Raw genomic sequence first — 13,520 nt, 5'->3', positions numbered from 1 at the left:
ACACATCCAGTGTTCTCGTCGCCTTCAAAATTGTGAAACTGCCGTTGTTGAGTGTGCCTGTGCACCAGTGCCAACGCAGCACCCAACCGTGTAGCGATGGCAGTGGCAGGGGCTGTGGTGGACAGCGGGGAGCGGTGCAGCGGTCGTCTCCAGCTACAGAACCACTCAATTGTAATTGCTGGCGAAACGTTGGACTTCAGATTATAAATGTTGCGGCTTTGCTCTCCAACACGCCGGTGTGGCTGTACTAGTAACGAATCGGCACGTTTTGTCTACGTGACAAACCTTGCTCATTGGCTGTGCCGGGTGATGGCCGGTTAACGACACATTTATATTCACGCGATCTCATCCCCCAAAATACGGATATCCCTGCGTGTAGCCTGTAACACACTGTTGGGGCAAGTGCTGTTAGCGAGCAGCACCTATGAAGGCCGGCAAAGGTACACGAGGGGGTGGGTTGCCGGCACCACGCCCGGCCGCCTTAGTCTCCCCAGTGGCGATGTTTACTACACACCGCACCGGGTGCTCATTTCTGGCCGAGTCGACCTAGGGGAGGCCCAGGACCGGTTCAGATAATCGTCACTGGTGTTGGCCGTGAGCGGTAATCGAACCCGGGTCGCCGGGTTCGTAGCGCAGTGCGCCCACCGCTACACCACCGCTCCCCACAAAGTAGCGGAGCACGGTTATTATGTAACGGTACGTGATCTTCGGATCGTGATACACCGTCAGCTGCATCGTCAGTCCCGCCGCTTGTCGCTCGTAACATTCGCCAAGCACTTCCCGCACCGCGCCCAGAGCGGGCGGCTCAGCCCGGGGCCCGCGGGGCCCTGACCGCGGGCCTACTACTCCCAAGGCGCCGCAGCTTTGCCACCCGCAAAACATCGAGCGGCGGCCGCACCCGCCCGCCCGGGTGACGTCGCGGGCGCGCTACTTTACGGCCGCGGTCGATGTTGGAGGCGGTGGCTGGGGGCCCCGCGGCGATCGATGGGCCCGGCCGCTCCGCCACGGCCGGCGGGTTGGCGCCGCGAGTCCATAAAACGTGGCGCCGGCCCTCCCCCGCGCCCCCCCACCGTCAACGGCCGCTTTATTTACGGCGGCCGTCCGCGGTTTACGACGCAGACGGCCGCGAGCGGACCGGACGGGCACGGTGGGCGCTTGCGTTTGACGGCGCGCGGTTAAACTCCCTCCTCCCCGGCGCTTTACGAGGCCCCGGGGGCTCGCCGCCCGTCCTCACCGACTCGCGAGCGGCCCGCCACGGCGTCGGCGAGGGCCCCGACGCTGCAGGCGGCGCCCGGCCCCGCCGCCGCTTCCGCCCCCCCGGCCCCCCCCGTGGCCGCGCCCGTCCCGTCGGCCCAGCGGGGGCCGCCCAGGCACGCCAGCGCCCCATGCGACACCGACAACCGGGCGCCGTCGCCCGTCGGCCAGTGCTGCTGCTGCTGCTGCTGCTGGTGGTGGTGGTGCTGGTGGTGGTGGTGGTGCTGGTGGAGCTGGTGGAGCTGCTGCTGCTGCTGGTACTGGTGGTGGTGCAGGTGGTGGTGTCGATGGCGGCGGTGGTGGACGGCGTCCGCGGCCGGCCGGCCGATTGCTCCGCCGCGGACCGGCGTGCAGTCGGAGCTCACGGAGCGCCGGTCGGCCGAGCGGCCGGCGCTGTGCGAGGAGGACGACGAGGCGGACGAGGAGGAGGTGGAGGAGCGGCGCACGGCCCGGCTGATCCACCGCTCCACGCTGAGGCTGCACGGGCTGGCGGAGGAGGGGGTGGCGCCGCCGACGCTGCCGCCGGCGCCGCCGCCGCCGTCTTCGCGGCCCACGGCCGGGCAGTGCAGAGAGCCGTCATCGTCGGATGCGGACGAGGTGTCTGAAAGGACGGGGGGGGGGGGGGAGCCCAAGTGGTATGAGTGCGCGCGCATGTTTGTGTGTATCTATGTGTGTGCGTGTGTGCGTGTGTGCGCGTAGGTGCGGCGTAGCGGGTTAGCGCTACCGCTGCGCTACGAACCCGGCGACCCGAGCTCGATTGCCGCTCACGGCCAACACCGTCAGTGACGATTATCTGATCCGGTACCTGGGCCTCCCCTAGGTCGACTCGGCCTCGATTGAGTACCTGGTGCGTTGTGTAAACATCGCCGCTAGGGAGACAAAGGCGGTCGGGCGTGGTGCTGGCCACCCACCCCCTCGTGTAGCGTTGTGGCCTTCATAGGTGCTACACGCTAACAGCACTTGCCCCAAGAGTCTGCTAAGGCTACACGGGGGATCTTTGTCTTTGTGTGCGTGCAGGCACCTGGGGGGGTGTAGGTGTCCACGGACATCTGTGCGACTAGCGAGTGGCGTTTGGAAGGCATGGGGACCCCCGAGCGCCGCTCGCGCTGCCTCGCCAGTGCGGCCTGCACCGCCTCCGAGTGCTCGTCTGCACCGCCCACGCACACGCACGGACAGACACGCGGACGCACCCACGCACATGGACAGACACGCGGACACACGCACGCACTCGGACAGACACGCGGACACACGCACGCACACGGACAGATACGCGCACGCACGCACACGGACAGACACGCGGACGCACGCACGCATACGCACACGGACAGACACGCGGACGCACGCACACGCACGCACAGACACGCGGACGCATGCACGCACGCACATGCACACGGACAGACACGCGGACGCACGCACACGGACGCACACGGACGCACACGGACGCACACGGACGCACACGGACGCACACGCGGACGCACGCACGCACACGGACGGACACGCGGACGAATGGACACGCGGACAGTGAGACCGATAGACAGTCAGACAAAGAGATGGACAGATGGACAGACGTATGGATGGATGAATAGAAAGAGAGATTAATGCAAATACAAATAGATGGACAAACGGACATGTGGACAGATGGACAGACAAACGGGCAGATATACGCATGGAGAGACAAAGCAGCAGATAGAAAGTTATACTGGCAGATGTAGGGTGAGAGACAGACGGACAGATGAGCAGAGGGACAGAAGTAAAAGATAGGTGGACAGATGGATGGACAGACGGCTGGACAATAAGGTCGATGGACAGACACCGGAACGGAGACAGATCAACTGGTGGTTGGATAGACGGTTGGACAGATGGATGGATAAAAAGAATGGACAAGCAGATTAGACAGACAGACACGTACAGCGTTGGTTGTAGAGATGGACAGACAAGGCAGGGCCTAAAGCAGTAGCGATCATCACAGAACAAATGGCGGTGGCAGCAGTCCCAGTGATGGTGGTGGTGATGATGGCGGTAATGATGATGGTGGTAAGGGTGATGATGATGATGGTGGTAATGATGATGATGGTGGTAGTGGTGGTAATGATGATGGTGTTAGTGGTGGTAATGATGATGGTGGTGGTGGTAAGGGTGATGATGATGGTGTTGGTAATAATTATGGTGGTGGTGGTAATGATGATGGTGTGGTGGTAATGATGATGGTGGTGGTGGTAATGATAATGGTGGTGGTATTGATGATGGTGGTAGTAGTAATGGTGGTGGTGGGGGTTGTGGTGGTGCGAGTGTAGGCGTGCTCGCCTGATCGGTAGTAATCATCGCAGGCCGTGTGGTGGCGGTGGTGGTGGCGGTGGTTGTGCCGGTGGTGTTGGTGGAGCGGTGAAGCGTGGCTCGTGGGGCTGTCGGGCCTAGGAGGCAGCAGCCTCCGCTCGGTGTTGAATTCCGCATCCACTTTAACAACAACAACAACAACACAAGTAGTAGGAGTAGTATTGTTGTTGTTGTTGTTGCGAGGGGGGCGGGGGGGGGTTTGGGGGGAGCTGCCGCCGCTGCTGCGTAATCCCAAGTGAGTCCGCCGCGCGCTCGCTCCACGTGCTCGCTGCACGTGCTCGCGCCACGTGCTCGCTCCACGTGCTCGCTGCACGTGCTCGCTGCACGTGCTCGCGCCACGTGCTCGCTCCACGTGCTCGCTCCACGTGCTCGCGCCACGTGCTCGCTGCACGTGCTCGCTCCACGTGCTCGCTCCACGTGCTCGCTCCACGTGCTCGCTGCACGTGCTCGCGCCACGTGCTCGCTCCACGTGCTCGCTCCACGTGCTCGCGCCACGTGCTCGCTGCACGTGCTCGCTCCACGTGCTCGCTCCACGTGCTCGCTCCACGTGCTCGCTGCACGTGCTCGCGCCACGTGCTCGCTCCACGTGCTCGCTCCACGTGCTCGCTCCACGTGCTCGCTGCACGTGCTCGTTCCACGTGCTCGCTCCACGTGCTCGCTGCACGTGCTCGTTCCACGTGCTCGCTCCACGTGCTCGCTCCACGTGCTCGCTGCACGTGCTCGTTCCACGTGCTCGTTCCACGTGCTCGCTCCACGTGCTCGCTCCACGTGCTCGCTCCACGTGCTCGCTGCACGTGCTCGTTCCACGTGCTCGCTCCACGTGCTCGCTCCACGTGCTCGCGCCACGTGCTCGCGCCACGTGCTCGCTCCACGTGCTCGCTCCACGTGCTCGCTCCACGTGCTCGCTCCACGTGCTCGCTCCACGTGCTCATGCCACGTGCTCGCTCCACGTGCTCGCTGCACGTGCTCGCTCCACGTGCTCGCGCCACGTGCTCGCTCCACGTGCTCATGCCACGTGCTCGCTCCACGTGCTCGCTCCACGTGCTCGCGCCACGTGCTCGCTCCACGTGCTCGCGCCGCGTGCTCGCGCCGCGTGCTCGCTCCACGCGCTCGCTCCGCGTGCTCGCGCCGCGCGCTCGCTCCACGCGCTCGCTCCACGTGCTCGCTCCACGTGCTCGCTCCACGTGCTCGCGCCACGTGCTCGCTCCGCGTGCTCGCTCCGCGCGCTCGCGCCGCGCGCTCGCTCCACGTGCTCGCTCCACGTGCTCGCGCCACGTGCTCGCTGCACGTGCTCGCTCCACGTGCTCGCGCCACGTGCTCGCTCCACGTGCTCGCTGCACGTGCTCGCTCCACGTGCTCGCTCCACGTGCTCGCGCCACGTGCTCGCTGCACGTGCTCGCTGCACGTGCTCGCTCCACGTGCTCGCTCCACGTGCTCGCTCCACGTGCTCGCTCCACGTGCTCGCTGCACGTGCTCGCTCCACGTGCTCGCTCCACGTGCTCGCGCCACGTGCTCGCTGCACGTGCTCGCTCCACGTGCTCGCTCCACGTGCTCGCGCCGCGTGCTCGCTCCGCGTGCTCGCTCCGCGTGCTCGCTCCGCGTGCTCGCTCCGCGTGCTCGCGCCGCGTGCTCGCTCCACGTGCTCGCTGCACGTGCTCGCTCCACGTGCTCGCTCCACGTGCTCGCTCCACGTGCTCGCTCCACGTGCTCGCTCCACGTGCTCGCTCCACGTGCTCGCTCCACGTGCTCGCGCCACGTGCTCGCTGCACGTGCTCGCTCCACGTGCTCGCTCCACGTGCTCGCGCCGCGTGCTCGCTCCGCGTGCTCGCTCCGCGTGCTCGCTCCGCGTGCTCGCTCCGCGTGCTCGCGCCGCGTGCTCGCTCCACGTGCTCGCTGCACGTGCTCGCTCCACGTGCTCGCTCCACGTGCTCGCTCCACGTGCTCGCTCCACGTGCTCGCTCCACGTGCTCGCGCCACGTGCTCGCTCCACGTGCTCGCTCCACGTGCTCGCGCCACGTGCTCGCTCCACGTGCTCGCGCCACGTGCTCGCTCCACGTGCTCGCTGCACGTGCTCGCTCCACGTGCTCGTGCCACGTGCTCGCTCCACGTGCTCGCGCCACGTGCTCGCTCCACGTGCTCGCGCCGCGTGCTCGCTCCACGTGCTCGCGCCGCGTGCTCGCTCCGCGTGCTCGCGCCGCGTGCTCGCTCCGCGTGCTCGCTCCGCGTGCTCGCTGCGCGTGCTCGCTCCGCGTGCTCGCGCCGCGTGCTCGCTCCACGTGCTCGCTCCGCGTGCTCGCTCCACGTGCTCGCGCCACGTGCTCGCGCCACGTGCTCGCTGCACGTGCTCGCTCCACGTGCTCGCTCCACGTGCTCGCTGCACGTGCTCGCTCCACGTGCTCGCGCCACGTGCTCGCTCCACGTGCTCGCTCCACGTGCTCGCTCCACGTGCTCGCTGCACGTGCTCGCTCCACGTGCTCGCGCCACGTGCTCGCTCCACGTGCTCGCTCCACGTGCTCGCGCCACGTGCTCGCTCCACGTGCTCGCGCCACGTGCTCGCTCCACGTGCTCGCGCCACGTGCTCGCTCCACGTGCTCGCTCCACGTGCTCGCTCCGCGTGCTCGCTGCACGTGCTCGCGCCGCGTGCTCGCTCCGCGTGCTCGCTCCGCGTGCTCGCTGCGCGTGCTCGCTCCACGTGCTCGCTCCACGTGCTCGCGCCACGTGCTCGCTCCACGTGCTCGCTCCACGTGCTCGCTCCGCGTGCTCGCTGCACGTGCTCGCTCCACGTGCTCGCGCCACGTGCCACGTGCTCGCTCCACGTGCTCGCTCCGCGTGCTCGCTCCGCGTGCTCGCTCCGCGTGCTCGCTCCGCGTGCTCGCTCCGCGTGCTCGCTGCACGTGCTCGCTCCACGTGCTCGCGCCACGTGCTCGCTCCACGTGCTCGCGCCGCGTGCTCGCTCCGCGTGCTCGCTCCGCGTGCTCGCTGCACGTGCTCGCTCCACGTGCTCGCGCCACGTGCTCGCTCCACGTGCTCGCTCCAAGTGCTCGCTCCACGTGCTCGCTCCACGTGCTCGCTCCACGTGCTCGCGCCACGTGCTCGCTCCACGTGCTCGCTCCACGTGCTCGCTCCACGTGCTCGCGCCACGTGCTCGCTCCACGTGCTCGCTCCACGTGCTCGCGCCACGTGCTCGCTCCACGTGCTCGCTCCACGTGCTCGCTCCACGTGCTCGCTGCACGTGCTCGCTCCACGTGCTCGCTCCACGTGCTCGCTCCACGTGCTCGCTCCACGTGCTCGCTCCACGTGCTCGCGCCACGTGCTCGCTCCACGTGCTCGCTGCACGTGCTCGCTCCACGTGCTCGCTCCACGTGCTCGCTCCACGTGCTCGCTGCACGTGCTCGCTCCACGTGCTCGCTGCACGTGCTCGCTCCACGTGCTCGCGCCACGTGCTCGCTGCACGTGCTCGCTCCACGTGCTCGCTCCACGTGCTCGCTCCACGTGCTCGCTGCACGTGCTCGCTCCACGTGCTCGCTCCACGTGCTCGCTCCACGTGCTCGCGCCACGTGCTCGCTCCACGTGCTCGCTGCACGTGCTCGCTCCACGTGCTCGCGCCACGTGCTCGCTCCACGTGCTCGCGCCACGTGCTCGCTCCACGTGCTCGCTGCACGTGCTCGCTCCACGTGCTCGCTCCACGTGCTCGCTGCACGTGCTCGCTCCACGTGCTCGCTCCACGTGCTCGCTCCACGTGCTCGCGCCACGTGCTCGCGCCACGTGCTCATGCCACGTGCTCGCTCCACGTGCTCATGCCACGTGCTCGCTCCACGCGTGGCGAGCACACGACGCGTTTTCGCAACAACGCGAGGGTCCCCCCCCCCCCCCCATTGTAACGCGGACCGTGCACCGTTGTAACGCAGCAGGCGCCCTTCCGCTATAACGCGGTTTCTGAGCGGTGGACGACGACGACGAACTACTTTCCTGCGCCGCGCGGCTGAACGCTCGTTGGCCGGGTGTCCGCGGCGCGGAGTGGCACGTCGCCGCCTCGCCGCTCTCAATGATCACCGTCGTCACACGGCGTCACGGCCGGCCGCCCGTGTAGCGACGCGGGGATAAATTACGGCCGTCGGCTGGGGGGGGACCCGCTCGTAAATCGGCTCGGCCGGGTGCCGCGTGGCTCGCCGTGGCACGGCCCGGCAGTGCCGCCCGGCGCCGGCACCCGGCGGACGATCCCTTCCCCTCGCCGGTTCGCTCCGGTGGCTCTCTCGCTGTCGGGCGGTCTTCGCCGCTACTTCCGCTGTCACCATCGCCCCCCCCCCCCCCCTGTCACTCTCTTGCTGCTACTGCTGCTGCAGGGACGTGCGGTCAGGGGAGGCAGGGGAGGCACAGCTTCACCTGTCAAACTCCAATGGAAATAGCGGTTACTAAAAAAAAATAAGAATAATTACGTTAAAAAATATTAAGATTTTTCCACTGATCTGTGTTTTAAATGTCATTTCCGTACGATTCCAATCATTTTTATAGTCAAAATCGCCAAATGTGCGGAGCTCCGCTGCAAATACATGAAGAGACGAGAGGTGAGGCAGCGACGAGCTCAGCCTCCCCTCCGATTGCGCAACCCCTCAGTAGCTGGATGGAGCGCGGGCAATAAGCGTGTGCCTGTCACTATGTCTCTCTGTGTCACCAATGTAATGTTTGTAGACCCCTTCATTTCATGTCCTCGCCTTCCATACTCCAGGTAACTTATTTCACGTGTGTGTATCAAGATATTTAGGCTCGCTGGTCTCGTCATGAAACTGCAATGCAAAAGCACCAGGGGAGGCAGCTGTCACATCTGCCTCACTGAGGGGGACGATGTGTCTAACACGCCCCCCTCAGTGAGGCCACGCCCCCCTCAGTGTGTGAATCTAGCTCTGACACGAGCCAGTGCCTCCCCAGCCATTGACCTCACCGCACGTCACTGTGCCACTGTCACCATCGCCCCCCCGTCACTCTCTTACCGCTACTGCTCGGTCGGGGGGGTGGGGGGGGGGTTGGGCGGGGGGTGGAGGTCAGGGGGGGTGGGGGTCAGGGGGGGCGATGGACTTCGTCGCCTCGCGCATATCGAATCAAATCGACGTTGAGACGTATGTTGTGCACCACGACGCCGGTCAACGCGACTGCCGGGGATGACGTCACGACGGGGGGGGGGGGGGTCTTTAACGTTAGCGGCGAACACGACGGGGAAGACGCGCGCCGGCGTATATTAACCGGCCGCCCCGGTTCGAACCGTGAACCTCGGCGAGAGCGGGCGGCGTGAGCGGCGGTTACCTGTGATGTGTGGTTACCTGTGATGTGTGGTTACCTGTGATGTGTGGGATGAATGGCGAGCGAAGCTGGGACCTCTTCCTCCGGTAGCCTCTCGGTGTGATGTCGCCTGCACGCAGACAAAGATCCCCGTGTGGCCTTCACAGACTGCAGGGGCAAGTGCTGTTAGCGGGCACGCCGAGGGGGTGGGTGGCCAGCACCGCGCCCGGCCGCCTTTGTCTCGTCGGTGGCGGTGTTTCACACGCCGCACACACCGCATAGTGCATCCCACACCATACGCACTGCACCATGTACACCACACCGTACACAACACCGTCCGTACACATATCATATACACCACACACACTGTACAAACCGCACACACACTGCATACACACCATTAACACCACGCACCATACACACCACGCACACACAACATACCACCCCACATGAACTTACACCGCGTACACACACACACACACAGCAACACTGAACACCACTTTGCCATCACAGACAAATCAGCCCGTGCCGCGCCGCGGCCTGTGCTAACAAACAGTCTGGAATATTGTATATTGCCGCATCACTGCAGTATATATACACATTTTTAACAATCCCAGTCATTCTCTATCCACTGCTGGATGAAGGCCTCCCAACTCCCGTGTCTGCCGCGAGGCTGTGTAGATAATCACGTGGATGTTGTAGATCGAGAGGTGAGCTTGCGGAGAGCCAATTAGGCATTCACAAACAGGTTCAGATCGATAAATACTTCACCTGGTGACGTGCACTTGCAGATATTCAGGTCTAGAGATGGCCGTAAAAAAATGCGACCGCCGAGCGAGGATCGAACTCGGGTCGCCGGGTTCAGAGCGCATTGCCCTAACCAATGTCCCACCGCTCCAAACGCACGCGAGACACGGACACACACACGGATGTAATGCACAAAGACACAGGCGCACACACACACACACACGAGACATGAACAGAGACGCAGACAGACGCACATACATGTTACATAGTAACACACACACGTACTGTACATTAGCACACACCGCACATACGTCGTGTGACGGTGATGAAGCGAATGCCAATGAATGGCGGGTGAACGAATTGGTGGTGAATGAATGACACACAAATGGATAAACGAGGGGTGAATGGATGACCCGGGAGGAGGGGCAATGCACGAATCACTCGAGGGAAGATTAATGAATGACGAATGAATGACCGGGAGGAGGGGGTTGTTTATTCATTCATGTGATGACAAACGACTGGATGAATGACTCGAGGGAGATGATTGACTGAAGGACGAATGGCGAATTAATGGGTGAGCGTGAGCAGAGTGGGTAACGTGTGAACTAATGACAATCGAATGCATACGCGAAGGACGAATGAATTACGGGCGAATGAACCGATGAATGAATGAACGAAAGCGTGGCATGTGTACGCACCTTTGGACCGGTTCGAAGTGATGGGTGTCCGAGGTGACAGACAGACACTCTAGATAGATAGACATTCAGATAGACAGACACTCGAGATAGACATTCAGATAGACAGACACTCGAGATAAATAGACATTCAGATAGACAGACACTCGAGATAAATAGACATTCAGATAGACAGACACTCGAGATAGATAGCCAGGCGGGGAAGGTAATTACACACGCAGACACATTGGACTAATTACACAACAAACAACCACCAGATAAGCGTACAATCACACGGAGATACAGGCGATTAGGATGGACAGTTAGACAGATAGACAATCACACGGACAGGGAGATACACATAGAGTTAGTTAGACACGGAGATCCTCATATGGACACTGAGATGATACGATAGGCATGCAGATTCTAAAGCCATGGCCATGAAGATGGACACGATCAGATGGACGTGCATCAGATGGACACGATCAGATGGACGTGCATCAGATGGACACGATCAGATGGACGTGCATCAGATGGACGTGCATCAGATGGACACGATCAGATGGACACGATCAGATGGACGTGCATCAGATGGATACGATCAGATGGACACGATCAGATGGACGTGCATCAGATGAGACATTCAGACGGAGAGACAATCGCGTAGACGGTTCTCACGCCGTTCCGACAATGTAATATAAACACAGAAGAGAGAGATAGACAAACACTTCTGCATGGAACTCCAGACAGACACGCACAGGACGACGCAGGCCGCAGTGTTCAGGGCAGACACTCAGATAGACGCAGATGATCAGGCCAACAATAACAGTCTCGGCAGCATGGTACTCGGACACACGTCGAAATGAGATGTACCGCAGAGGGACGGGGATTGAGAGGAGACGCGGACACGCGGTGAGCTTACAGATACAGGCGTGTGTAGAATGACGGATGTCAGACAGATGTTTGTAGAGCGACACACATGGGATGGACAAGCAGCTGTGTCGAGCTATAATGTAGTCAGAGACAGGCAGAAAGGTGAACAGAGTTGCACTGCAATGCAGACGTCAACATACACGCACACAGGGGCATGCACAGAGCAGACGGACACAGGCAGCTTAGGCGGCTAATTGGAGAGACGTGTGGACATATAGAGACGCGGAAAGATGGACAGATGGTGTTGGCCTCTACATAGACAGACAGAGAGACACGCAGATGGATAGACAGAGAGAGACACGGGCTGGCAGGGCTGTGGCACACACCTCGCGGTGTGCCCCAACAATGGGCGCGGTGAAGGGAGAGAAAGCAGAGAGAGAGCGGGGAAAGAGCGGGGAGAGAGAGGGGGGCAGAGAGCGCGGAGAGAGCGGGGAGAGAGAGCGGGGAGAGAGAGAGAGCGGGGGGAGAGAGAGGGGAGCAGAGAGCAGGGAGGGAGCAGGCAGAGAGCTGAGAGCAGAGCTGGGAGCAGAGAGGGAGCAGGTTGATAGCGGGGAGGGAGCGCGGGGAGAGATGGAGATCAATGGAAGGGAATGGAACAAGATCCGGGTTCTCAATCGACGGCAGCGGGCGATTGGAGAGGGGTGCACTGGGGGAGGAGAGAGGGAGGAGAAAGGAGGAGAGCGATGGGAGGGAGAGCGAGAGACACCGGGGGGAGATGCACAGAGAGAGAAGATGAGCGGAGAGGTTGAGAGAGAGCGAGGAGAGAGTGGATGGGATTGTCAAAGGGAGATGGTGTAGAGCACGGGTCTAGAGAGAGGTGACGAAGAGGAAGGGGGGGATAGCGATGGGAGAGAGAGAAAATGGAGAGGCCGAACGGGAAAGAGAGGAGAGATGGAGGGGCGAGCGAGCGCACGTGGAGGGGGGGAGAGGCCGGCTCGAGGAATGAGAGAGACAAAGGGGGAGGGAGAGAAGAGGGAATGGGGCAGAGAGAGGCAGAGAGACACGGGGAGAGAGACACGGGGAGAGAGACACGGGGAGAGAGACACGGGGAGAGAGACACGGGGAGAGAGACACGGGGAGAGAGACACGGGGAGAGAGACACGGGGAGAGAGACACGGGGAGAGAGACACAGAGACGCGGGGGGATGGAGACACGGGGAGGGATACACGGGGGGAGAGACACGGGGGGGGGGAGAGACACGGGGGGGGGGGGGAGAGACACGGGGGGGGGGGAGAGACACGGGGGGGGGGGGGAGAGACACGGGGGGGGGGGGAGAGACACGGGGGGGGGGGGGAGAGACACGGGGGGGGGGGAGAGACACGGGGGGGGGGGGGGAGAGACACGGGGGGGGGAGAGACACGGGGGGGGGGAGAGACACGGGGGGGGGGGGAGAGACACGGGGGGGGGGGAGAAACACGGGGGTGGGGGGGAGAGACACGGGGGGGGGAGAGACACGGGATGGGGGGGAGAGACACGGGGGTGGGGGGAAGAGACACGGGGGTGGGGGGGAGAGACACGGGGGTGGGGGGGGAGAGACACTGGGGGGGAGAGACACGGGAAGGTAGACACGGGGAGAGAGACACAAGGTCGACACAGCAAGGGACGGGGGCGAGGCAGGGCGACAGGTTCCACGAGGCGTTGCACGCAGCTGATTAACAGAGAATGCCGCCCCACTGATTCGGAGTGAGACCTTGCTAATGACAAAGATCCCCCGTATAGCCTTAATAGACTGTAGGGGCAAGTGCTGTTAGCGAACACATATGAAGGCCGGACACGCCCGGCCGCGTTTGTCTCCCCAAGTGGCGATATTTTACACCACACCGGGTACTCTTTTGAGGCCGAGTCGGCCTAGGGGAGGCCCAGGACCGGTTCGCATGAACGTCACCGGTGTTGGCCGTGAGCGGGAATCGAACTGGGCTGGTGGGTGTTGCAATTTATTTACGAAATCACGGCGCTCGTGTCAATCCACTGCTGGATGAAGTCCTCCACGTCGGTCATGGGGATTGGTTGACCATACTTCACCACTCGGGTACGTGCGGGTTGTGTGTGGTGGGGGGCAAGGTGGTGGGCAGTGGAGAAGCGGCGAGCACAGTCAGCACACCGCACTCCGAAACTCGGCCACCCGAGTTCCCGGCGCTGGCTGTCTCAAGACAGCAAAGGTGCAGCACCTGCAACGGCTGGCTGGGGCTGGAGGTGCCTGCGGCGCTAGAGTTGGGGGCAATCGTTGGGCCCGCCCTGCCGCGTCGACCACACGTCTCGGAAGACGCCGTCGCCCAACGCGTTGCCCCCACCGCACGTGCGGAG

At 63.0% G+C, this 13,520-nt stretch overlaps 1 protein-coding gene and 1 long non-coding RNA gene across 2 annotated transcripts in view; both read right to left on the bottom strand.

The window, feature by feature from the left end:
* LOC144736665 (disco-interacting protein 2 homolog C-like) overlaps positions 1-2,884 on the bottom strand; it is a 32,065-nt gene extending 29,181 nt beyond the window's left edge. Inside the window, exons 1-3 of the mRNA XM_078619237.1 lie at positions 2,875-2,884; positions 2,276-2,401; positions 1,235-1,855 (exon numbers count right to left, since the gene is read on the bottom strand). Coding sequence (XP_078475363.1) covers positions 1,235-1,855; positions 2,276-2,401; positions 2,875-2,884 — 757 coding nt within the window. The remainder of the gene's footprint in view (positions 1-1,234; positions 1,856-2,275; positions 2,402-2,874) is intronic.
* A 675-nt stretch (positions 2,885-3,559) lies between these two features.
* LOC144736617 (uncharacterized) lies at positions 3,560-12,355 on the bottom strand. Its single transcript, XR_013588787.1, has 3 exons — positions 10,308-12,355; positions 8,921-8,992; positions 3,560-3,708 (listed from the first exon to the last, which is right to left on the bottom strand). It is a non-coding gene; the product is annotated as an uncharacterized LOC144736617 (long non-coding RNA).
* Between the last annotated feature and the right edge of the window lie 1,165 nt (positions 12,356-13,520).

This window comes from Lampetra planeri, chromosome 62 (genome assembly GCF_965212315.1).
Source record: "Lampetra planeri chromosome 62, kcLamPlan1.2.h2, whole genome shotgun sequence".
Taxonomy (NCBI): Eukaryota; Metazoa; Chordata; class Hyperoartia; order Petromyzontiformes; family Petromyzontidae; genus Lampetra; species Lampetra planeri.
This window is presented reverse-complemented; position numbering and strand designations above follow the sequence as displayed.